At 38.2% G+C, this 26,875-nt stretch overlaps 1 protein-coding gene across 1 annotated transcript in view; it reads left to right on the top strand.

Annotated features, from left to right (window-relative positions):
- col11a1b (collagen, type XI, alpha 1b) overlaps window positions 1-26,875 on the top strand; it is a 92,187-nt gene that overhangs the window by 5,194 nt on the left and 60,118 nt on the right. Inside the window, exons 2-7 of the mRNA XM_081375290.1 lie at window positions 51-215; window positions 3,154-3,367; window positions 4,464-4,626; window positions 17,829-17,954; window positions 22,297-22,395; window positions 26,510-26,587. Coding sequence (XP_081231416.1) covers window positions 51-215; window positions 3,154-3,367; window positions 4,464-4,626; window positions 17,829-17,954; window positions 22,297-22,395; window positions 26,510-26,587 — 845 coding nt within the window. The remainder of the gene's footprint in view (window positions 1-50; window positions 216-3,153; window positions 3,368-4,463; window positions 4,627-17,828; window positions 17,955-22,296; window positions 22,396-26,509; window positions 26,588-26,875) is intronic.

The raw sequence follows: 26,875 nt of genomic DNA, 5'->3' as shown, positions 1-26,875 counted from the left end.
CAATGGAATTACGAAAATGACAAACGCTTTGATCATGTTCTACCTCACAGCTGAACCCGTGGATGTGCTCAAGGTCTTAGACTTTAAAAGTTCACCTGAAGGAGTGAAGAAAACACAAGGCTTCTGCACCATCCGGAGAGGATCCAAACCAGATGTGGCCTACCGAGTGGACAAACAAGCTCAACTCAGCTCTCCGACCAAGCAGCTCTTCCCAGGTACATGATTTATGCTAATCTGTACTCTCATCTCTAATTACTTTTAAATAGAGTAACTGTTCTGGTTGGGCAAGGCTGTGAATCAAATGTGTGTAATTGGTTTTCTCTTGCAAAGTGACGTTTTAAGTTTATTTTTTCTCTTTGAAATGCATCCAATAGGAAGTACATAATGTAGCTTGACCGTCTCAGTTAAATGCATTTGGACTGTTTTCAATGCAGAAGTCTGATGCCCAGACCTTGATGAAGGAATTAAAGGCATATTTATTGTTCTAAGGAAGAGTCGATTAAGAAAGAGAGAAAGCTCTTTGGCTACTGTTTTGACAACAGAGGCTCATTGGAAAAAAAAATTCTACACTGTAAAAAATGTATCTGTAAAATAACGGTAAAATACTGGCTGCAGAATCGACAGCAGTCTACTGTAATTCTATGGTATGAATACTGTGAAATTACTCTACAGCTTATTACCATAAAAATTAAATACAGTATTTTCCAGTATTTTTTTTATTTTATTCCACAGTAAAATACTGGCAGCAGAGTTGCCAGCAATATACTGTACTTCTATGGTATTAATAATTAATCATTAATAATTTACTGTAAAAAAAAAACATGCAGTACATTTCTCTTGTTTATTTCAATTTACAATACACTCTAAAAAATGGTGAGGTAAAAACAACCCAATTTGGGTCATTTTGGCAACTCAGCTCTAGGTCAAAAAGGGAACCCCAAAATAGGTTGGAAATTAAAATCACATAAAATTACTACAGTAAAAACACAGACAACAGTAATAGGCTAATAAAAAGGTGAACATTTATTTATAGCCTAAGCAAGAACACCCAAAATGGACAAAAAATGTAAAAATTGTAAAAGCAATGTGAACATTTGTAAGAAAAAGTGCAGACAAGAATACAAACTAAAACTCTGTTGTATTATATAGTTAAACGAAATTGTGTTTTAAAAGTTTAATAATCAATCATGTTTAAGAACAAATTTTACCAGTTATTTCGTTTTTTCCCTGCCAATGAGCCATCAGGCAGAGTGCCACCAAGAAATACACATTCTGAAGGCCTTAATAAACACCGAACTTTTGAATAAATTATGTTTTACAGTGAATCGACAGGATTTTACCCTCTCTGGTAAATGCGTTTATAATCACTCACTTCACTCTCAAGCACTATTCCGGCTTGTTCAGTTCCAGCTCATCGTAGCGTTCGAGTGATTTGGATGTGAGAGAAAACACTCCAAACAAAACTTCCAGTGCTCCTCACTGCAGTCATTTTCAAAGTACTTTCTAGGGATTTGAAGTATCAAAGGCTAAAAACACAAGTTAGTTTAAGGCGCCACTGTTTCAGTTTCAGTTCTTCCCGTTCGACACAGTCACTGGTCCAGTTTTAAAAGAACGCGGTCGTTGCCGCAGTCAGTTTCAAAGTTCCCTCTTCTCTCTGCTTTGATTCGTTTTCTTCTATTTTCCACACATAGGCCTGTTCCTGTCATAAGCGCCTCGAACACGGATAGGAGACTTGAACTCAAACTCCTGTGAAACACCCGTTCAGCTGCATTATTCTATTGCTTCAAAAATGCACTAGCCCACAATGCATTGTGTACTACAGTACAAAACCGTAATACATAAATACAGTAGATTAGTGTTGAAAATGGGCTGTAAATTAACAGCAGTTGCTTACCGTGAAGAATATTGCCCACATGCACAGAATACATTGTTTTCTACAGCACATTACTGTTTTAATGTAAAACAGAATGTTACTGTCAGAATTTGATTTTTAAACACCAAAGATGTGTAAAAAGGAGCTAAAATGGCACAGTTGCTTTAGCAAATGTGTTTTATCTTACATTTTTAATACTTTCAGTTAGGTTTAGGGTTGGGTTTAGTGTAGGTGGTACATTATTTTCAAATGCCATAGAGCAGGAACATTTTGGCAACATTCAGCAGATATTTCATTTCCCAACCAATACAATAAAACATAGCCAAAAAGTGTTTGAAAGTTTCATGTAATTTGCAAAAAAGTAATGTAATATCATATCGCAGAAATTTTGGCGCTGGCACATTTTCCCAATGAGCCTGGTTTGGTTTTGACCAGAGTGTTTCTTGCTAATCATCTATGACTAGCTAAACAAAGAATAAGTGAAAAGATCTAAACTGCTGCTAACTGGTGCTAACTGTAGCCTTAGCCCTATAACAGAGGCTAGTACTGCATGTTGTTTGTAGCATAACACAGATGATGAACTATTACTTATTAAAATGATGGCTATTTGACATAGTCCCTTGCATGGTAAGCACAGTTTTGAGGAAAGTTTCTACTAATGGGATGTTGAAAATCTATCATTATTTGCTCAGTTTATAACAACAACATCATATACATTTACAAGTTTAGTCCTATTAAGTTGGAACCTCTGTTCTCTGTGTGTTGGGTATCTTCCAAATTGGCTAGACCACAAAGGGTAACTGAGGCACAAAATAGCAGGAGATTCTTTTTCTGTGATTTTTGGCTGAAATAAAATGGCCTCCAAACCCTATTGTTTTAGGACTGGAAATTTCAGCTAAATAGTATTTTGGCAAGAAAAAAAAAAATCTCTCTCAAGTTTGGCAAAAAGAACAGCACTTCAGATATAGATAGTTTGAGATTTATTTTCACCCTATTGTTCATACAACCCATTTGATTGTAAATCTGTTATGTCACCTGACACCTTGTAAAGTTAACATGCCAACAGAAAAGACAAACTGATACTTCGTTAAACTACCCTCAACAAACGATCTTGGGTAGGGGTTGTTGTAAAAAGGCCATTGAATATTACAAGGCCTATTTAGATCACACTACTCTGTCTGATAGCTCTTAGCTCATCTCTGCAACAGAACGGAAGACAAGCATATGAATCATCAATAACAGCTGATTTTTAACCCACAATGCCTTTCCTGTATCTTCAGGAGGAGTATTCCCTCAGGATTTCTCCATCCTTATGACTATCAAGCCAAAGGCAGGAACACAGTCCTTCCTTTTGTCGGTATACAACGAGCAGGGCATCCAGCAGCTGGGTGTGGAGGTGGGCCGCTCGCCGATCTTCCTGTATGAGGATCAGCATGGGAAACCCACTCCTGAGGATTACCCCCTTTTCCGTGCAATCAACCTCGCAGATGGAAAGCAAGTTGACTCTTTATTTGTATTTTTATATAAGTGTTTATTAATGGGCCTTAGTGTGTGTGTGTGTGTGTGTGTGTGTGTGTGTGTGTGTGTGTGTGTGTGTGTGTGTGTGTGTGTGTGTGTGTGTGTGTGTGTGTGTGTGTGCGTGTGTGTGTTTAACAAGCTGTAGTACAGTTTTCATCAACTGGCCGTTGAATGTGTTTGGATTGGTTATGCAATTTGCTTATGAAGTTTTCCTAATAGCTAGTTTAGTCCACTGTGTTTATTATTGGTACAATTTTCCATCTGCCTATTCATTTATTTATCTATATAGATATAATTAAAGTAGGAAAATTGTGTGATGTTAATATTCAGCCATATGCAACCAATCAAGCAAAGCAAACATTTGCTTGAAAAGGATACGAGAACGGCAGTAAGCTTTGCTTTTGATTAGCCACATTGAGATTTACATGTGATAAAACAATGATGTATTCTCACAATTCATGTAATAAAGACCTTTTTTTCATTTCATTGAAAACAAATGGTGTTAAACAAAAAACAGCTTTTGAATATTTATAACTGAGTCAACATGAGAGACAGTGTTGAGAAAACGCCTTTTTAAATGCACATGGACAGAGAGAGTGCTGATTGTCTTTTCCTTATATTATTTTATTTATAAAGATACTAATACAAACCTCCCTTAATGGCAGGCAGTTGTTTTTTCACAATATAAATGTATAAAGATCCAAACATGTCCCAGATAGCGGACCAACATTGAATCTACATTGAATCAATGTTAATGCATTAACCAAAAGATCATTGAATAAATGTTGAAATTTAACATTGATTCAATATTATTTTAACATTGAATATTCAACATTGTTCCAATATTATTTTAGCATTGATTTTTCAACATTGATCCAATATTATTTAACATTGAATTTTCAACCTCAACCAAAATGATGATTCTGATGGAATTTCAACATTTAATCAGTGTCACCTTGCCATCTGGGGTGTTTTAGCATGCAAGTGAAAGCAGACAGTAACATAGTTCATGCTACAAACTAAACAATCACAATCTTCATGGCTCTTGTTTGTTGTATTTCCTCCCCAACAGGTGGCACCGTGTGGCTATTAGCATCGAAAAGAAGACCGTTACAATGATTGTGGACTGTAAGAAGAAGATCTCTAAACCACTCAGCAGAAGTGACCACTCAATCATTAACACAGATGGCATCACTGTCTTCGGCACCAGAATCCTGGACGAGGACGTTTTTGAGGTAAGCTATGCTGTTTTATGAAAACCCTGGTAGATACCGTCCATTCCAGCTATGATTTGTGAAACAGTGTAAGCGAAGGATAAACTCTCCGAAAAAATGGTACAACATCTGTGACTAGGGTGATATCCTTTCAGAAGGAACACCTTGTACATTTATTTATCCATAAAGGATGCAAAATATATATTATATTAGTATCTTTTGAAAGTACCGCCCCAGTGACAGCTGTTGTTCCAGGATACTCACACTGTTTAGTGTGACTCGAGTTCATATGAAATGCTGGAGATGCTGAAGTTTTTGAACCTTTACATATGAAGTTTACATATTTGGCACATTTTAGCATATTTGTAGAGCTGTTGAGACCAGTGGGAGTGGCTTATTAGCACGGTGACCTGCTGTGACATTTAAGAGAATTAGACTAGCTGTGGTTGTTTTCTATTAAAGGAACATTTTTTCTTTCCCATAGAAAAGACATTAATATCTCAATAGTTTATCCTCAACAGGAATATGATTAAATGTAGGCTTTTCCTTACGTCTTATATTTATGCATTTGGCAGATGCTTTTATCCAAGGTACACATTCATGATTTCTTGCTTACCCTCGGGACTGAATCCATGACCTTGTCATTGTTAAAGCTATGCTCTACTGTTTGAGCAACAGGAACACATCTACTACTTCTTAGATTTTTCTCCTGAGAATGTTTCAAACCATGCTCAGATTTCCCAAGATATCAAAGCCAGAGATTTTAATATGAACTTGTGATTTTATCTGAGCTATGCTATCCACAAGCATGTGTACTGCGATGTTAAGGCTCTGCACTCTCACTGACTGTATGTCAATTGTTGTCTCATTTTAATTTCGCCAAAGGGATTTTTTTGAGAAACATCTGAGGCAAAATGTATACTTCCTAAATAAATGCAACATAATTATCCTGAGGTATAAAAGTAAAAAACATTTACGTGGAGATACAACTCAGTGGAAGTACAGTATTGTAACACCTCATACTGAACAAAATTCACAAATACTTCTTCAAGTATTCCATTCACATTTATCTTAGCTGTACTAAGCAATGCATCAATCCTGTGTAATTCTGTACGCCCGATTGCGAGACAATATCTGCAGAGTCTGTCTTTGATGTGAGCTGAAGGAATGCTGTCTAATAAGAACAGCATGCTAAATGTTCGCCTCAGGTTAGAGATGCATACGGCACAGGAATCTTTTGAAATTCTGATCCCATTTCTTCCTCTTCCCTGCTCGTCCCAGTGTTAGTCAGAGGGTTGTGATGAGCCTGCAAAATATATAGCCTAAGAGGTAAATCTGCCATAGTTAATGGGCTCGTTTTCAGCAATCACTTAGCATTTCATCTCTCAATTCTTCCACCCTCTGTACGATTGCTTGTAATGTTGGAAACTATTTCAAATATTGCTGCCCAATGGTAAACACAGATGTTTCAATCAAGGGAGTTGCTTTTCATACATTATGTGATTATTATGAAAGCGATGAACTGTCAAAAACATTGCTAATAGGTTTTAGCACTGTTTTCTGTTTGCTTTATTTTATGTCAAAAATAAAATGCAAGTTTGGATATTTTGGTGTGTGTAAAAAAAAATATATGAGCATTTGCCCAAATTGCCCATTTGCAGATAGATTCCTTAAATGGCTTACAAGGAAGTTATAAGTTATAAGGAAGGAAGTATTAGTACACCCGGGAACCCCGATGATGACTTCTGTGATAATCACTGCTCTGACTTCTGGAAAATTGCTGCTTTGGACTTTCAAACATTGTGATTTTTACTCACAAAGAAAACATTTACCCACTTTGAGAAAAACATAATATACTATCTCAGGGTGTCAGGATTATGTTCTGTTTAATTGCTCCTGTGTTCCTGTTTTCCCTCTCTGTCTCCGTGGTTACTCATTATATGCTCATTGGTTGCTATAGATACTGACTAGTGTCACCTGTGTTTCATTTAGCTCCCTTTGTTTTCCTTGTGTACTTATAGCCCTCAGTTTGTGTTATCAGTTGTCCGTTCTCATCTGTGCTAAGTGTAAGGCTCGGAACGTTGCATTGACACATAAATTATGTGTACATACAAGTACATAAATTACTCAATTTGCATGAAATGCATTGATTTGTCACAGTGTTTATGTTCCCCAATGAGTGCGGCTCCCAGGCATACTGAAAATCAGCCGATATTACAGAAATATGTGGCCCAATCCAAAATGTGGGAATGTTTTAAACAGCTGTTGGTTATTTAAAATATCTGATGGATGAACTTTGATGATTGGAATCCTTTATTTAATTAAGCGGTGTCAATTGTGGTAAAACTTCACGGTTTTATTGACACTGCCATGTTTGATAGTGTTGTTATGGTTTCCGCTATGGTTAATTAGTAAGAATGCGGTTGTGACTTCAATTGTTTGATCATACAATAAACATATTCAAGCAGCTACGTTAATTTCCTGAATGAACAAATTATTTCAGGATTCACACTTGTAAGCAATTTCTGCTGTGAACGCAGCCATAGTAAACACCTTTCCTAATTAGGCCTACACTGCATAAACCTTATCTTTTGTGATGCATAATATCATTAGGTAAAAGTTCATACATATTGTTAAATTATTGGTTATTATTTATTGGTAAATTAACCAAAGGATGAATCGACTATTCAGAAAACAAACAATAGATAAACCGAAGGGAAAATCGTTAGATTAACCAAACAAAAAATAATAATCAATCAAATAATCAATAGATTCATTGATTGAAAAAATAATCGTTAGTTTAATAAGTGGTTATTCTGCTCCTGCATGTGGATAATCTCCTGAGTGATTATTATTTTGCTTTATTTTTTTTTTAATTAAATAAATTAAAGTTTTACTGCTGCATTTCGATCCTGCCTCAATCTCTTTCTTGCTGCAACCTACCGTGTCAGAGGGTGGGTTGATTTTTCATGTTAATAGAATATCAATTAATAAACTGAATAAATTAATCACATTTAAAACAATTCACAGCTTGCCTTAAGAAATGCTTGACAACCTACCCCTATCTTTCTTGAAAAAAATCATTTATGAAAAATACCCTTGTCCTGGGAATACAGGTCAACGTTTCATATATACGTATATTATAATCTATCTTTAACATATATTTGACTCTGGTCAGTGTGGTTTTATTGTGTTCTAATTTCACTTGCTTACCCAACAGCTATTGCAAAAATATTATGATATTGTAAGTGTAGTTTAGAGTAATGAATTCACAGAATAACTCTAATTTAGGTTTTTAACTAGGTGTTTGAAACAAACAAAACCACTTCTAGAGAAAACACACGTGTGTAATTTTACATTTGACTCCACCTTATAGTTAACTGGGATACGTGCCTTGTGAAAACTAATCCCCATATAGGGCTGTGGTAGAAAGTCATTAAATCTTCAAATCTTATCATCAGAACTTTTCTAAACTGTTCAGATAGCATTTTGAGGAGATTCGCTATGCACATTCATGTTCTTTTACCGAAGTTCTTTGCAAGGACTGTCTGTGAAGTGGAAAGTATAGGCTATCTTGTCACTCTTGGCCAAGAGAGTAGCAAAGCTTAGCCAGCCCTGTGAGATATGGCACAGATTTAGCAATTTCTGGCTAGAAGTCCAGAATGTCATAAGTATTCCACATCTAATAAATGTTACTTAGAGGACATGTGTTAGACATTGAATGGATGGAAAAATCAAGCTGAATAATTAATCAAGAACAGAACATTTAGTTTTCAGATTATGACTGGGTGTTTCGCTTTATTTTTGCGATTTTTAGGACGTGTGATCATCTTTTTGTTGAATTTAATGTCTTTTTTTTTTTTTTTTTGGTTATTTGAGATCCACCTAGGCTACATAATCCACCTTTTCACACTGGGCATTTTTAGTATCCTTTCTGCTTAAGATGGTTGCACACTGTGCAACAAATTTGACAAATTCTAAAAGATTCCTCTGATCCTAGGCTAAAATCTGAAGTCTCTGATCGTTAGTTTGACATGTTCACCGACAGCCGTTTAATGACAGTTGCGATCAAATTTGACTTCTGACGAAATTCTGGCAGTCAGTGTCAGAAGATTTGACTCACAGTCCTGCAGTGTGACTGTGCATCCGTTTTTAGCGTGACTTGACTGCTGTACAGTCTGACATTAATGACAACTGATATCTTACAGTGTGACATGGCTTACAGCGAGGATCATGTTTGTACAGTCTGACAAGCAACAATCATAAAGGACTATTATAAATCACTTTATAATTGTTACGCTTTACATTTTACATTGTTATGCCAGTAGGTGGTGACAAATTACTTTTCTTTATGAGTTAGCCAATGAATCATTCATTCAACCAATTCGTTCAAAAACCCATTCAGGAATTAAACACCAGCTACCAGTGTGTTGCTCAAAGAAGCACCTTTTGGATTTGTTTGGAACTATTTTCATTGAATGTAATTAGCAATGCTGTGTCTTAATTGTAAGTTAGTTAATAATAAATTGTTGTTTGTTGTACACTGTTAAAAATTAGGTCACTGTTTGACATGCTTGTATATTGTTGCCACTGATATTTGAATTCAAGTTACGCATATATCATTGTTTTCATGATGGATCATTGATGAAATAGTACTCAAGCACATTTGTTAACTACTATAAATATACCGATTTGTTGACTGCGAAGGATTGTTCAGGAAGACTTGACAACAGTCATTATTTTTGCAATTCGGTTTTGTTATGCTAGAGGTGCAGAAACACATTTCAGCTGCAAGTAAATGTCCATCACATTTTTGTGAGAGCTTTTTTTGTTGTTGGAGATGAGCTACTAGGTCTGAACTAACAGCATACTTCACGATGGAGGCGCATCTGTGTTTCTAGCCTTTGCAGATAGCTTAAGCAGGTGTGAACCTGGAACTGTGACTGAAAGGAAAATACGATCATATGCACTATATGACTTGGTTGAGGTTTCACACCTGTTTAAGAGATATTGTGTCCAGCTTGGTGTTTTGTAACCAAAATCACAAGAGGGGCAACTTAAAACCACATTTTTTTGCACTTCTCTGTCTATTAGAAAGATTCTTTAATCACTTTTTGTGTTCCACTAAAAATAAAAACACCATACGTGTGTAACTGAAGGCAGATCCCTTTCATAACCAGTTAGCTCTATGCTAAGTTAGTAGCTTGCCAATCATGAAATGAATTAAGTTAATTTAATTTCATAATATTAGCTTGATTGAATGAAATGATTTTTAACTTTTAAAAATAGTTTGCCTCACTTTTGATCGGACCATCTATCTCAAGTTATCCTGTGTTTAATGGTTTAATTGGTATGACTGGTAGGCCTAAAACTAGACTCATTTATCCTCCTGTCACCAGACCTCTTGTGGAAATACTGGTCCAACTGTTCATTACAAAGGCTATCATTTCCTCAAAGATGTTACCGTATGCGGTTACACGTTTGGTCTTTACTCTCTCACTCTCTCGTTTAACAAAAAAAATCTTTCTATGTATCCTCTTCTCCCCTGACTGGCCCCTGCATGTGTCTTGCTCACTGCTGGGAAACATATTTTACTGTTTAACAGCTCCCAGTAGAGTGATAAGGTAACATTTGAGGCCTGCTTCAAGGCTCTGCGTCGGCTGCTGTTTGGAGGATTGCGCTGGATTGGGGCAAGTGAGGCGGGGGTCGGGTGTATTACAGTTTTTAAACAATCGTTTGATTTTTTGTTTTGCCTTAGTACACTAGTGCTATTCAAAGTGTGCATGGAATTTGTCTGCCTGTCTATAAAATGAAGCTTTTTCCCCAGTTTTTGTCACAGAGACTGTCTGCATATCATGAAAATGTGAAATAAGATCTGGGGGGCATTAGATACTCCACGATTTCTGCATTTGACAGTCAGTTGCTGTTTGTGCTCTTTTCAAACAATCTGCATTTTCCATGATATCATTCCAGTCTGTATTTTCCTCTGAATCTTTCCAACCCTCTTTGCTGAATATCTAGGTTAAAGTGTCAGGAGGGATAACTACTGACTCCAGGCCTTAGAAATATGGTGGACTGTCCTTTGTGACTTTCATTAGAACAGTGGATCTCAACCTTTTTGACTGCATTTTCTCGCAGGGGCATAAACATAACTTGACAAAAACACTATTACTATTGCATAGTTCTTCCAAACTCACCAATTAATTGAATATTAAAATAGGTTGCTGGAGGCTCGAAGTCAAGTCGATTTTTTTTCTTTTCAATAAATGGTCTTAAAATTATCTACTTTGCATTGTCAATTTGCATTTGACCAGTGTTTACTCCCCTAGTCTGTTGTCTACTGCGACAGAGAGGTCACATGTCAGGTCATGTGACTGGCAGGAATACCTGGAGTTCCTCAGGTTATAATTACAAAGTGCTGACAGTGGTAATCATACACACTTTGGTAACCTTTGGTCTGATTCAGTCTCAGTGCACACATAATGAACCAAACTTTCTTCTCTGGGCTTGACCTCTGACATTTAAAGCACACAGTCCTCACCTCAAACAGCCGAATAGGGCATTAACACTTCATCGGGTAAGGGTGATGATGAGACAAGGTGGATCTCATGTGGTAAACTCATTTTATAGAGTTAAGTTGTGTCATGCTGTTAGTGGAAATCACTTGGAAGCCTTTTTCTTTGAACACACTTTTTGGAGATTGGAAGCCCAGTAAACCATCCTATATTTTCTATATGCATGTTGCTTTTATTTTAAATGATTCATCCATGCATTTATATATTTTTTGTTGCCTTTTTTTGACCTATAGTAGCCTCTTTGGTGATGCATGCCAGATTTCTCCAGTCATTTTGTTTGGGTAAACCAAGACTAAGGGTAAACTGTATTTATTTATTTTTTTCTCGATACTCCTCTTACATTGCAACACTTACTCTGATGCTAATTTCTGAATTAAACCTTACTTAATGAAACCAATTGCAGAGTAATAATGAAGTTGAATAAATAAAGTTGCAGCTATGTTGAACTGAAATCAGCAGATCAGTGTCCCCCCCCCCCCCTCACTTTTCAATACTGCTGCACCTTTGAGGCAGAGATAACTTACATTTCATTATATAGCAAACATCAGTAGCTAGAAGAGATTAATGCATTAAATTTGCTGAAATTGAAAAAACATGCCAGGCTTCAGTTTAGTTCTCCAAGATGAGCTTTATGTACAAGTTAGTTTAGATTTTTGTTTGTTTGGGTCACACTAGAGTATTGTATTCACTGTAATAGTGTTGGTCATTAGGTTGAAGTGATCTGAATGGTCTTATATAAAAGTGCTTCATAGCCTGTGGCACTCTTGAGAATATTATTATTAACGCAGCAGGATAGAAGAATGCCATAGGTTGCTGTCATAATTACAGGAAGATTACGAGAAACAGGTGAAGCTTTTAAGAATGCATTGGTTGAGGCCGTAGTTTTAGATTCTTTATTTTTTTCCTGTCTGTTTACATTAACACTTTGTTAGATGGCCATTTTGATTAAGAAGTGTGTTTGACCACCTGTGTTTGCCACCTGTCTGCCAGTCAATGATCAGTACTGCTGCAGAAATACTGAAATCGTTACACCGACCTTTTTATTTTTTACATCTTAGACTTGTTGCCAACGTATCTCTTGTCTGGATTGTATTCTATTTGGCTTTAATGTTCTTCATACTCTAAGCCCCAACAGACTTAATAGATCATGTATCTAATAGGCTAAATTTAGAGATTTTGTGAAGACTAGTGACACACATGAAGAAAATCAAACCAGAACAAGTAGCTGGTGAGGATTTTGATACTGATCTGTTGTTGGATCTGAAATTAGTTCACTGTACTGTACAATGAGTTTTTCTCTTTGAAAAGAATGTTTCTGTTATGAATTAATGCAGTACTCTGCAGTGATTGTAAGACAGGGCAATCCCAATGGATACTGAAGTATTCAAAGTAGATTTATATCTCCCTGTTTCCGCCAGTGTTTAGTCCAGAGCCTAGCTAGTATATATTATTTGGGTTCTCAGTAGTGAGGAAGAAGATGTGCCAGATGCTTAGAAAAACAACTCCCATCCAATGATGGAGAGTAACTGGATGGAATAAGCTGAAAAAGGAGATGTGTTTGACTAGAGATTGATGTCAGTAGTGGGCCAGCACATTTTTGAATTCATGTTGAACTAGATCAGGTGCATGTGAATGGTTTGTCTGACTATGTTTGAATGGGGTCACTGAATATCAAACTCACTTGCTGTTCAGCGTATTGAGATTGTCATGCACTTTTTTAAAGGAGACACCAGTGTTTTTTTTAGGATTACTTTATCCAATCTAGTTTTCATAATATTTTTAATTAGCTTTCATAATATATTTTTAGTTTTCGTTTGATAATTTAATTTTAGTTTAACATTAAGTCATTTTATTTTGTCCTTTTGTCATTTGTATTAGATATATACAGTATGTGTGTGTGTGTGTGTATATATACAGTATATATATATATATATAAAACATTTGTCATTTTGAAAAAATAAGAATGTTTATTAAGATACTAAATATGTTTAACATTATAATTTATCACATTTACAGAATTTAATAATACTATGTTTCAATCTAAAGAATCTTCTAAAGAATGCCTTGAGTCAGAAATCATATGATAAATTCAAATTGCAGTTATTTATTCTATTGACAGCACTAATTTTAACAGAACAATATAATAATAATAAACTTCTACTGTCTCCTTTAGGATAGATGGATGGATAGTGGGTAAAAAAGGATACACTTTTAACCTACAAAGTGAAAGTGTTCCAGATAATATTTGAAAAATTTGGTTCAGTACAATAACAATGTAAACATAATCTAGTTAATATAGGAAGCAACATGTTTGTATAGCATTTTTTTACAAATTTTCTTGCACAGCATAAATTGATATTTAGCCATGAAAATATGTTGCTGTCTTTATATTTTAGGAATGGGGTCAATCATGATATTTGAGAGATTTTGGTATAAAAAGGTTGAAAACCACTGCCTTAAATTAGAGAAGACACTACCAGGCCTTAACAAAATTTGCACACTTATGCATTTTCTGTGCTGATTTTAGGAGAAAATCTGTGGAATTCTGCTGAATGGTTTTAAACATGCTAAAATGTGTCAAACAGAGATGAGAATACTATAGTTATTGGTAGCTGAAAGCATAATCAAATTAGACTAAATATTTAATAAATGAACATCAAATTCAGTGGAGAGAGTTGTGGGCTTAGACATGATTAAAGAGAAGAAGAAAAAACACAAATTAACTGCTTAGTTAACTTAGTTATATGTAAGTGTATGATAGTCTGTGGACCTGATTTTAAATGCGACCTATAGTGTTTTTTTTTTGTTTTTTGTTTTTTTATAGCCAAGTAGAGATGCACCGATTACAATTTTCTGGGCCGATTCCGATTTTTCATTAGGTTTGACCTGCCGATACCGATTTTAGCCGATTCCGATTTCATTTTTTCTAACCACTTTACAGCACCCAAATATTTATTTTATATCATTTCTGTAATAAAACATTTTACAAATTGCATAGTTCACACACATCTAAAGTGCAGTGTTGTGGAAGAACCATTTCCTTTTCGCATTTAATATCCAATAATATATATATATATATATATATATATATATATATATATATATATATATATATATATATATATATTAGCAAACGAAACGTCTGTATGAAAACAGGGAATGGCAATAAAATAATATATAAATAAAAAATAAAATAAATATAGCCTTGCAGTATTAAGATATTTCTCAAAGCACACACACACACACACACACACACACACACACACACACACACAGGCCTATTGCAATCACTTGTACAAACTGAATAATAAAACAAGTTTAAATGGGTACATTTTCTATAAATATTAGTCTTTGTTTTCTTTTCTGACATAGCCTACTCCAGTTCTTGTTAAAACACGCAAATTCTGTGCATTTTGGGCACTTTTTTTGTGAAACCCTATTAGGCTATTTTCCATCAAAAGTGTGCTTTCCCTTTAAATGAGCGTGAGCAGTGCAGCAAATAGACTCGGCGCCGAAACACGCGCTTCACTGCTCGCGACGCTCCTGCTTGATGCCCACGCGCTGCTCCTGCTTCCGTTGTGAATGCACTCATTGATTAACATGCACGCCGAAAAAAAATACGCGCTTGCAGTCTGAACGGACGTAATTCACAAGGTTTTCTACATGTGCTCCATGTGCACGTGTGATGCTGATGTTGCGCGATGTTAATCATGCGGCGCCCGAGTGCATTTGCCCGGCATAAAATCGGCATTTGTCAGACTGACCGGCCGGTCGCCGGTTACGGCCGATCACGTGAAAATCGGCCAATTCCGGTCACCAGCCAATCAATCGGTGCATCTCTATAGCCAAGCAAATTTGACAGCCAGTGATCATCATGTATTTTCATTGCATGAAAAAGTGCAGCTTTGACATTTTGCTCTTCTGGAGAAAAGTCATATGAATAGAGCATCACAGTCCCGCCCACAGCCCGAGAGCGCTTCGGTGCCGGAAGTAAATTTCCCATTCATTTCTCCCATTGACGTTTTCGAAAATCCGTATCTAAAGAGTTTTAGAGCATGTCTGAGGATAACCAGCTACGGCTGAACTCATAGGCATACAACATATCATTTCGAGTGAAAAAACGGAGAGAAAATCCAAAAAAAGTCAAAGGTACAAGACTGTGTACATATTTTCATTTCCGAGCGAAGGAACTACTCATCCCATAAACCACCGCGCCTCACTGAAGTCGACTGAAGCCACAACCGCGAAAGAGCCTTTAGAGCGACTTTAAAATCTGACGAAAGCCACGCGAACTTTTTCTTGTGCCGTTTATAGCAGTTCTTTCAGTAGTAATTGTGTAAATAGACTGGAAAGCATGGCTGGCGGTCCGCGGCTCACGGGTGCAGATCTGGCAGTCCGCGCGGCGTTCTGCTCATCAGTTTCAGTGGCCCACGGGCAGGTTGCTGACAAATGCCTCAACAATTTCCCACTTGTGGCCCATGCTCATTTTATTCATGAAGTTATAGTTCATCCTTAATTTTAATAACATTTAATGTATTTTCTTAATAACAACAAGTGAAAATTAAAAAGTGAAGGTCAGCAAACCAGAAAGTGCATCATATTCAGTTTATTAACTTGCCATGAATTATTACACAAATGTTCAGTAAATGCATGAAGAGCTCTCTATGGCTCTGGGTATGTCTAAGCTAAATATTGTTTTGACAGTGGCATCATAAAATGCTTGATATGACTCATACCATATATGAAGACTCCTCGGTTCAAATGTCACATCAGTGATACCGTGCAAAAAAACGCAACAGTTTTTTTTTTTTTTCTATTTATCTTGAGTCTTCACGAACTTTCGCGGGGTTTACACGAGCTCCACCAATCAGATGCATCACTGTGGGATTGTGGGATTGTTTAGGATTGTGGGTAATGAAGTACTTCTCCAAGACATCGCGAATAAAAGGCATTTATCTCAAAACAAGGTTAGTGCCCCATGAACTTTTGGCGGTTATATGAGCATATACAATCGCTTAGTACAGCCGTAGCTGGTTTTAAGTCTACCATGTATGGTTACGTTTTTATGGCTTATACCCCAACTGTCAATGGAGAAATTGTATTGAATTTTTACTTCCGGCACCGGCTGTGGGCGGGACTGTGATGCTCTATTTGGAGTGACATAAGGGCGGGTAGATGATGACAGAATTTTTCAGGTTAAGCCTAATAACCTGCGTAAAGTGCAACTCAATTGAAATGACCAAATTAAGACCTGTGGATATGTGAAATATGGCAAAGCTTTTAAGAAAAACACCTTTTCTTACCTACAATAATCATGCAACTTCAAATATAAAGTTGAATTTTAAAATGTGTTTGACTCCTAAACCTGTGTCAGCTGCTTCTAACTGTGAGATGTTTGTTGTACAGAAGGATGTCAGAGCTCTCCAGCATGTACAAGGATTTATTGGTCATGCTTGCAGGAAGCATCCTTTTTGTACCATAAAATGTCTTCCAGCGCCTTACGCTCCCACAGATGTAGACCCTGTAATTTAATGTCGTCTGCATGTTAGCGTTCTCCTCCCCAGGCCACCCCGCTTGAATCGACTTTACATGCCAATCAAATCAAAGAAATCTGCCCTTCTCTGACCTACTTACCTATTTACGATGCATTATGTCTGGCTTTGGCATTACTGGTCCGAGCGGTCTGTTCTGTAGGGGTCAGCTGAGGTATTCTGCAGTCTCTACAGAAGAAGTTTACATTCTCAGCAAAGTCAGACAGTTCCCGCTTGAAGAATTCCTTGGGTTCAGCTCGTGCACGTAGCTGTTTGGCCTTTGTGTCGAGGTGGGAGAGGGGATCTTATTTCCTTTCCCCAAATTTTCATGAAAAACAGAAGGCTTCAGATATTTCAGCACATCAACACGGGCACTGGTTATTTTTTCTTGCCATTCCTCAGTCATTAGCCCAGGACCGCTCTGTGAAATGTGACTTATGTTGAAGCACTATAGCACTTTTTTTGAATGGGATGCAGATTAGTGGCCCTTCCGGCGTGTGCTCACACAGTGCTGAACCGAGCGCTTTCGTTCTCATTGTTTTTTCAGCTGAGCAGCGCGTTGGCCTTCTTCCTGTCTGTGAGCGACTTTTGAGAGGCTAGCTGGGAAAGAAGATCATGGCAGAACGAAGGGCTAATGCTCAATGCCCTGCAGCTACTTTCGATGTTATCACACATATAGGTCTCTGTGGCACACGGCCACATGCTTATTTGATTTAGTACAATATCAAGAGAAGGATTCTCTATGGCAAGCAGCTGTTCTTTTTTTTTTTTTTAGGACTCATGACTTTGAAGATGTTTCTTTTGTTTGTCTGTCTGTCTGTCTGTCTGTCTGTCTGTCTGTCTGTCTGTTTATTGATTGATCAATATGTTTATCAATCAGTCTGTCTGTTTATCTATCTATCTATCTGTCTGCCTGTATGTCTGTCGATCTAATATCGCTATATATTTCTGTCTGTCTGTCGATCTAATATCTGTATATATTTCTGTCCGTCTGTCTGTCTGTCTCACTCAAACAAACACATAGCATTTTCACAAGGTGGAATAAAAATTATATATATCAAATTTATGTATCGATATCCAGAATATTTCTGATAATTGTCTATGTGCTGTCATTCAGGGGGACATCCAGCAGCTTCTTTTGGTGGCGGACCCTCGTGCAGCCTACGACTACTGTGAACACTACAGCCCTGACTGTGAAACCCCCCATCAGGACACACCACAGGCCCAGGAGCCCGAGGAGGAGGTCAGTATGTGTCTGGATCTGACCCAGACGTGTGTGTGTGCGTGCGTGAATGTGTGTGGTTTTGTGATGATGTATTGGTGGATTATATATGGTCTACACCCACAGCTTCTGTCTGGGGCTTTCTAAGGCCTGGATTCAGAAACATCTGAATTATTAATCAGAATTTAGTAGGGATGTGCACACGTAATTGCCTAGTTGGGTTTTGTTCTAGTCAACTAGTAAAAACACTGTTTAAACTTTCAAATAGTTTTTCTTTGGTGATTTTTTTTTCTTTCTCATATCAATATTGACATCTATATATAAAATACTTTACCGATTAATATCTCCTCTAAATATCACTGTCCTAATTGCATTAGCTGGCACTGTGGACACTTGACGTCGAGGGTATGAGAGGTCTTTCAAGCACAGCCAGGTGTAACAATACATTTTTATTGCCATATTTGGAGGAATAGTCATACTTGGTAGAATCATGAATCTGATTTTATAGTGAAAAGAAAGTGTGAAACACTAAGAGTAAAAGTTTGTAAAATGTATTTTTAAGTATTGATATTTATAATTGTTCATTATTTTATATTTTTAATTTAATAAAACATTTTTTTTTAAATTGGCTTATATTAAAACTGTTACTGGTGATGTAACAGCTATTAAAGGGGTGGTTGATTGTGATTTCACTTTTCTAACTTTAGTTAGTGTGTAATGTTGCTGTTTGAGCATAAACAACATCTGCAAAGTTACGACGCTCAAAGTTCAAAGCAATGGGAGATATTTTATTTTACAGAAATCACTTTTTAAGGACTATAACGAACGGCTGGTAGGGACTACACAAGCTTCCTCCCGGGTTAGTGACACCACCAACCCCAAAATGTACATAAACCCTGTCTCGCAATAAAGGGCTCTATATGTCTCTGCTAAGAACGAGCTCTTGAAGCTCCGCCCGCTGTGCCGGGAGCAGCGGCTCATTTACATTTAAAGAGCCCACACAGAAAACGATGCATTTTTGCTCACCCTAAAAAAAATTACAATTATAACATCCTATAAAAATTATCTGTGGGGTATTTGAGCTAAAACTTCACATACACACTGGGGACATCAGAGACTTATTTTACATCTAGTAAAAAGTTGCATTATACCACCCCTTTAAATTCACATACTTACTAATAGTAATATTCCTATTTTTTATGTGTTAGATTACTCAACTAAAAATTTATTTATGTCATTCTCTATTATTTAGTGTGTTATTGTGGTAAAAAAAAACTTATTAGAGCTGCAGGTCTGTACAAATTGTCCTTATGGAATCTATTGTGATGAATCACAAGTGTGATCTTGAGAGATTAAACCATCCTGCTAATCCCAAATTGAAACAGTGTGGTTTGTCTGGTTTGTCGATATTTTGCTTTTTCGGTGCATCAGTGTTTTCCAATAATATTTCACTGAATAACCAATGAGCTCACGGTGGAAACTATTTCCCCCCCTGCCACAGAGTCTGAGCCCACTTTTGAGTGGCGTGGAAATATATTTTTCTTTAATGACTCCTGCATGCTTGCTGGGAAAGTCTAGTTTCTCCCTCCACAGCTAACTCTGGAATACCTGGAAAAGTTATGTCTCTCAGCTGTTAAAGAACTCCTGATTGTAAAATGATGATAAATCACACTAACTGCTGCTTGGGGTATTGAGAACTACACCACAACAGGGAATGGAAAATAGCTTCATGTATCGTGGAGAACGCCAGAGCAAAACCAATGGACAAATTAGTGAAGTAATACAGAATGGTAAAAACAAATTACATAACTATATAGCCAGCTTTTTAAAAACAGATGAAATATAGCTTTATAATCCGTGTTAACTTAAGTGCTATAACTCATCCCAGCATCAGCAATCTAAAATCTATATCTACATTAGGAAGAGCAGAGAACTTTAGACAGAGGTCCGTTCTATTCCCCTGCAAGGAGCTCCTCTGCACCGTACCAAATGCTTTAAGACACGTGTGGGAAACGGGGACACGTTTTTAATGGCCCAGGACGATATTTATGCCTTTCATCCAGCTCGCTGGCTACAGTCAGGGCAGGCTCCAAGCCTGGCAAGACCCTTTAATGCCGTAAACTGACTCGCAGCTGGATATTTCTTCCTTTTAGCTTCTTTTCTGTAGCCAGTGGAAAGCAGCCAGTCCACCAGGCCTCAGTTCTTTTTTCCCCCTGTTATTTTTATTAGCTCAGCTGATGCATTGGGACTTAATTTCATTCCTCTCTGATGGACAAAGGCACATCACAGAATGCCTGTTAACTTAATCTGTTGTGCCTCACCTTATGCTTGTGCACCTTATTAGAATCATAGAGGAAAACAAGCTCACAATTGGAAGCGTGTGTTTATAATTGTTTGTTTATAAATGCCATTTAATTATTGGGAAGGACTTAACAATAGCTCTTTGTTGAAATGCTAAATTGACTGCCATTTAAGTACATTAACGACTTTCAAAAAGTTTTGTGTGCAAGGGGCTTGGGAGTGTTACATTAATAAGTACACTTTATGAGAAGCAGAATTATCCTATAAATTAATTATAAATTGCAACATACCATGTGTGACATGTGTACTGTGAATATACTGTACCATGTGCACTGTTTAACTTTACACAACAAAATGAAAAGTTAAAAACCAGAACAGGTCTTTTACATGAACACTGCGTTCTTGTCATGTCTAAGAGGTGCTTAAAGATTATAAAATGATAGTTCAGACTCAATTTCAGAGTATTTCTGAGTACACGACAATATTCACGTGTACTGTGAATATACTGTACCATGTGCACTGTTTAACTTTACACAACAAAATGAAAAGTTAAAAACCAGAACAGGTCTTTTACATTAACACTGCGTTCTTGTCATGTTTAAGAGGTGCTTAAAGATTATAAAATGATAGTTCAGACTCTGATTGGATAGTTAAATTCTGATTGAAATATTTCATTTCAAGTTGTTGCTTATTAACCATAACACGTGCCTGTTTTTTATGTGCCAAATTTCTGTTCCTGTTAAACTGCATGTAATGATGATAATGATGAATTTGTTTTTGGTAATTATTAAAAATTCTCTTTATTGAATATTGAAAATTTAACTAAAGTTTGCTAAACACTAGTGGACTGATATGGCAGGTGGCTCAAATTTTAGCAAGATAAACTATAGCATTAGCAGGCAGGTTGCATATTCTCATTATCTATCTTTAAGGGTGTGTTCACACTTCTTTTGGTCCAGACTCCAGACTCCAAGATACATTTAGTCCTGTTTTGCTTTGTGTTCACATTGTCATTTTAAGACCAAGCCTAAAGATACAAAAAATAAAAGGCTTTATGATGTATACATGTATACTTATAGAAAATCCAAAACTACATTGTGTGCTCGGCTAAAAGTGCTCGTTGTATGTGTGTACATGATGGTATTTTATAACTAGTGAAGAACTAGTGAAGATCTTGTAAAATGTGTAAAGGAGTCGTAGACCTAAAGAATTTTCTCATATTTTGCGCTGTTAATCTGTCTCTTTTTTTCTAAGTACATTGTACTGTTAATCATTGCTTACATTGAATCATTTTTGTTTTATTCATGAAACATGATTTGTATGTAAACTGTTGAATTGAATTCAATTGAATACTGTGTGTACAAATGGATTTATGCAGAAATCCATTCTGCTCATGTTTCATGTACTCAAAGCATTTAATCTGGGCTTTTTGTACAATATGCTTTGGATAAAAAAGTGCCATGTAAGTCATCAAATCCTTCAAAGAAATTTGATATTATTGATTTGATGTTTTAAACAGATGGGGAAGATCAGAAATTAAAGTTCTTAAATATTTGAACTACAAATGATTTATGTAGTTCACTGATCACCCATCATGTCAATGGCTTTAACACATTTTGCATGATTTAAGTTCTTATCGATTTGTATTTTGTGTGATATACCATTAATATATCATACAATTCATCTTCCCTTTAGTATACAGTGACCCCAAAAAGTATTTGAACACTTAAGCCAAACTTGTGTAATCTATGAATACCATTGTATTATGTAGCAAAATATATATATTAAAGAAATATAGAGCAAACATTTTTCAAGCAAAACACAAAAAAAGTGTTACAGGTTGAAAATGACAGAACAATATAGATATATTGGTGAAAATGATGGCTACTGCAAAAAATAAATGAACCTCGTTTTGATATTTTGTCTGCGAAGTTTACACATTTTTGGACATCAGGTATTCAAAAAGTGTTCAAATACGTTCTGAGGCCTCTAAACTGTATATAGGGACTTGAATCTTAAGATCCGAGTCTTTCTTTCTAACATGCATCCATCTCTCTCTCAGTACAATACTGAATACACGGATTATAATGAGTTCTATGACTACACAGAAGAAGTGACTGCCACTGAAAATCCCACTGACAACGTCCAAACTGAGACCAAGGTAAACACACACATCTGTATGGCCCAGGTGAATGTCAATCACTGTGGTATTTTCTTCAGCCCGCCCATTTTCACACTGTGTGGTCTCTGATTTATTACGCTCTACTATTCTGTTGCCCTCATTCAATTTGCCTTTCTCTTTTCTCAAATGCCATTACTTTCATCCATACTTGCACCTGCACGTATTATTGAGAAAATATTGTAATTTGTCAAAAATAGTCACATAACGTCTCGGGTTACGACTGTAACCCTTGTTGCCTGAGAAGGGAACAAGACACTGCATCGATACAACACTTTGGGGAACGCCCTTAGCGTAACGCTTCTGAAGTATGAATGAAACTAATCCAATCCTGATTGGTGCTGCTTCATGACGTAACATGTGACGGCATACACGGAAGCTACAAAGGGACAGCGGCACACAACAGTTTGCTTCTACGATGAAGCAAGTTGCTCCCAGGCAGGGGAAGGCATGGCGGAGGGACGCAGTGTCTCGTTCCCTTCTTAGGGAACAAGGGTTACAGTCGTAACCCGAGACGTTCCCTTTCGAGGGAACTCAAACTGTGTCGATACGACACTTTGGGGAACGAGTACCCACTATGCCACAACGAGTCCTTCCTGTCCCAGTGTGAAGCTGTGCACAGACACACTTAGGACGAGAGCACTAGAGTGCCTGGCGTAGAAGGAATATCCAGGCTATAAAATCTGATAAAAGTATGAGGGGTGGCCCATCCTGCTGCATTGCACACTTTTTGGATCAGGGCCACTGTAAGGAGGGCTCTAGAGGACGCCATGCCTCTGGTTGAATGAGCCCTCATGGCCAAAGGTGAAGGCAAACTGCGCACCTGATAAGCCATAGATATTGCCTGAACGATCCATTTGTTGATGGTCTGTTTAGATGCGGGAAGCCCCTTCTTGGGCGACCCGAAACATACCAGCAACTGGTCTGACTTCCGCCATGAAGAGGACCTCTGAATATATATCTTGAGAGCTCTGACAGGGCAGAGCAAATGAAGTCTCTCTTCATCCGCCGTCATGTGAGTTGGGCTGTACGAACAGCTGATGTCTCCCCAGAGGCCCATCACCCAGAGGAGCGTGGAAAGCCGCAATGGCAGCCACGTACACCTTGAGTGTGGATGGGGTAAGACTAGCTGAGAAGCGATCTTGGATGAACTCCAGCACTGAAGCCACCGGGCAGTTAACTGGGTCCACCTCACACTCTCTACACCAAGTGGAAACACATTCCACTTTAGGCCGTACAATCTCCTCGTGGAAGGAGCTCTGGAACTGTGTCTGGATCTGTATGGTCTCAACCACTCCAGCCGACAGGCCAGCGTCTACATATTGAGCCCCCTCAGGGGCCAGGCCCAAAGTTTCCACAGGTCTGGTCGAGGGTGAATATTGAGCCCCCGGCCTGTGGAAGCAGATCCCTCCACAGAGGCCTGCCAGGAGTGCTATGATGTTTGAAAACCATACCTGGGCCGGCCAGTATCCCGTCTCAACGGACCCTCTCCAGAACTCCCGGGAGTAGAGCGATCGGGGGAAAGGCATAGCCTCGGCCACGTCTGTACCATGGCATCCAACCCCAATGGGGATGGATGGGTGAGAGAAAACCACAGTGGACAGTAGGATATTCCTCAAGACGTGAACAAATCCACTTCCACTGGGCCGAACCTCTCCCATATCGTCTTCACCACCTCGGTGTGAAGTCTCCATTCCCCGGGCCTCAGCCCCTGCCTCGACAGGAAGTCTGCTCTCTGATTCTAGTCCCCTGGGACATGTATTGCTCTGAGAGATAACAATTTCCCCTGGGACCACAGGAGGATCTGATGCGCCAATCTGGATAGAGGGCGTGATCTCAGAACCTCCTGATGAATCAAGTAGGAGACCACCGACACATTGTCTGCGTGGTGACCCCTGAGGTCTGGGAGGAAGCTCCTCAGAGCCCTGCCATTCATGACCGCGCCTCAGCTCGTGAGGGAGGCGTCTGTCGAAAAGGCTTTCCGGCGACATGACGCTCCCAGCATGGGGCCTTGGGACAGAGACCAAGCTTTTTTCCACATAGATAGGGGACGAAGGCATCTGCGCGTAACCCTGATCAAGCGGAACGGGTTCCCCCTCGGGGAAAACCCCTTGGTTTTCAACCACCACTGCTGGGCCCTCATGTGCAGCAGGCTGAATGGAATGACGTTAGACACTGCTGCCATGAGCCCTAACACTCTCTGAAAATGTTTTACAGTGATGGCTTGGCCTAGCTTTATCCTGGTCACCGTGGCCTGGATGGACTCGATCCGTGCAGGAGACAATTGTGCCTGCATCGTGACCAAGTCCCACACCACTCCCAGGAATGTGGTTCTCTGGGCTGGTGCCAACACGCTTTTTTTTTGTGTTGAGTCTCAACCCCATGCTCTGGATGTGGGCAAGGACGACATCTTGATGCCGAACTGCCAGCTCTGGTGACTGGGCCATAATAAGCCAGCCGTCAATATAATTTAGCACCCTGATAGATACCCTGAAGCCTCAGTGGAGCTAGAGCTGCATCCTTGCATTTGGGAAAACGGGAGAGAGCTAGGCCGAACGGAAGAACCCAATATTGGGTTACGAGCCGTTACAATATATTTGTCTTTCATCCCTCGAGAAGAAAGTAAACAGGTGCGAGGCTGAAACATCCGCACGGATGTACGCGTCGAGATATTTCTCAATGAACACTGACAGCACCCTCAGGAGCTGACTGTGAATGCCTTGCACCCAAACAGTATTATTTCACAGATCGCGTGTGTCCCTTTTATTGCAGACCCGTAATCTACGCGCTGCCTCAGCAAACGCAAGATTCGGGTCGTTCACAATATATTAGGCTTTCATCTCTCCAGAACGAAGTCAACAGGTGCGAGGTTGAAACACCTGAAAACGCACGTCGAGATATATCTCAATGAACACAGCCAGCACCCTCAGGAGCTGACTGTGCATGCCTCGCACCCACACAGAATCCTTATTGCAGAGAAGACCAGTAATCTACGTGCTGCCTCAAACGCGAGATCCGAGCCACTATAGATTCTGTATTGCAATGCAGACCTTTAATCTATGCACTGCCTCGGCAACGCGAGATCCCAGCCACAGAATCTTTATTGCAGAGTAGACCCGTAATCTACGCGCTGCCTCGGCAAACGCAAGATCCGAGCCGCTAGATTCTATATTGCAATGTAGACCTTTATTTGAAGTTCTTATGGGACAAACAACACCAAATAGGACAGACAATTTGACACAGAGCACTTGCTGAAGAGCAAAAAGCTAACTCTGTTGTGTCCCTTTGTAGCTTCCGTGTATGCCGTCACATGCCACGTCATGACGCAGCACCAATCAGGATTGGATTAATTCATATTTCAGATGCGTTACACTAAGGGCGTTCCCCAAAGTGTCGTATCGATGCAATTCGAGTTCTCTTGAAAGGGAACTAATACTTGTCAGGGTTCTCTGGTTAGGTGTAATCTTAGTTTTCATCACATGGTTTGTGTTTTCACCTTAGTTTGTCGTCATGGCTGTTAATTTGATTCTTTTCTGAGTTCAGGTGTGTGTCATTGTGTTCAGGTGTTCACGTCTCCATTATCCTCTCACTATTTAAGTTCAGTTCAGTTTGTGTTCATGATCGGGTCTCGTATTTGTAGTTTTTTTTGTACCTTGTTGGATTATCTAGTTGGATCATTAAAGCCTGTTAACTTTCATCATCGTCTTCTTTGTCTGTTTAATATCTCCCTCACAACCCGTGACAATAATACTGTCAAAGAGAAAAAATAAATGTAGCTGTTTTTTCTTGACATATTAGAAAAGTAGCACAAAACATTATATCCTATATCAATTTCTGATGATAAATGTTGCACTGAGTTTTTATTTTTATTTTATTTTTTATTTGTGGACAGTTTGATTTCTTTCAAGTGATTTAAACCATCTATTATGTTGAAGTTTAAAGTTACCGGCCAGCTGTTGAATTTTATTTACTTGCAAATCCAACTTTTACTTGCAGTTTAACACTTGTACATATTTCAAATTCAGATATAAACAAGTAAGAATAAGCGTTTTTTTTTTTTTTTTATGTGAATCTCTTGTGTGATGTTTACTCATAGCCCAGCACTGCTGACACGGTTGACTACTATGTTGAGCAGGACTATGGCACTGAAGCCCCTTCCGGTCCAGCCAATGAGGTAAAGATCTGCATGCTCCTACATTTTATTTTCCATTGTCTATTTTAAGAGGGATTCTATTCAAAAATCTTTCTTTTGGTGCAGGTGATAAATGAAATCGGATTTGCAGACTTTAGAAAACTATTTTGCACCTTATTTTCTGATAAATTAAATTGTTATATCATATTGCTACTAAATGAGATGCCAACTCTACTTGAGGTCATTTATTTTGGTTTGTCTTAACTGACTGGTTGTACATTAGCCTGATTTTTATGGTTACACAATCAAATACAAACCAAAATGGCTCCA

The sequence above is a fragment of the Scardinius erythrophthalmus genome, assembly GCF_964197995.2.
Source record: "Scardinius erythrophthalmus genome assembly, chromosome: 9".
Classification (NCBI taxonomy): Eukaryota; Metazoa; Chordata; class Actinopteri; order Cypriniformes; family Leuciscidae; genus Scardinius; species Scardinius erythrophthalmus.
This window is presented reverse-complemented; position numbering and strand designations above follow the sequence as displayed.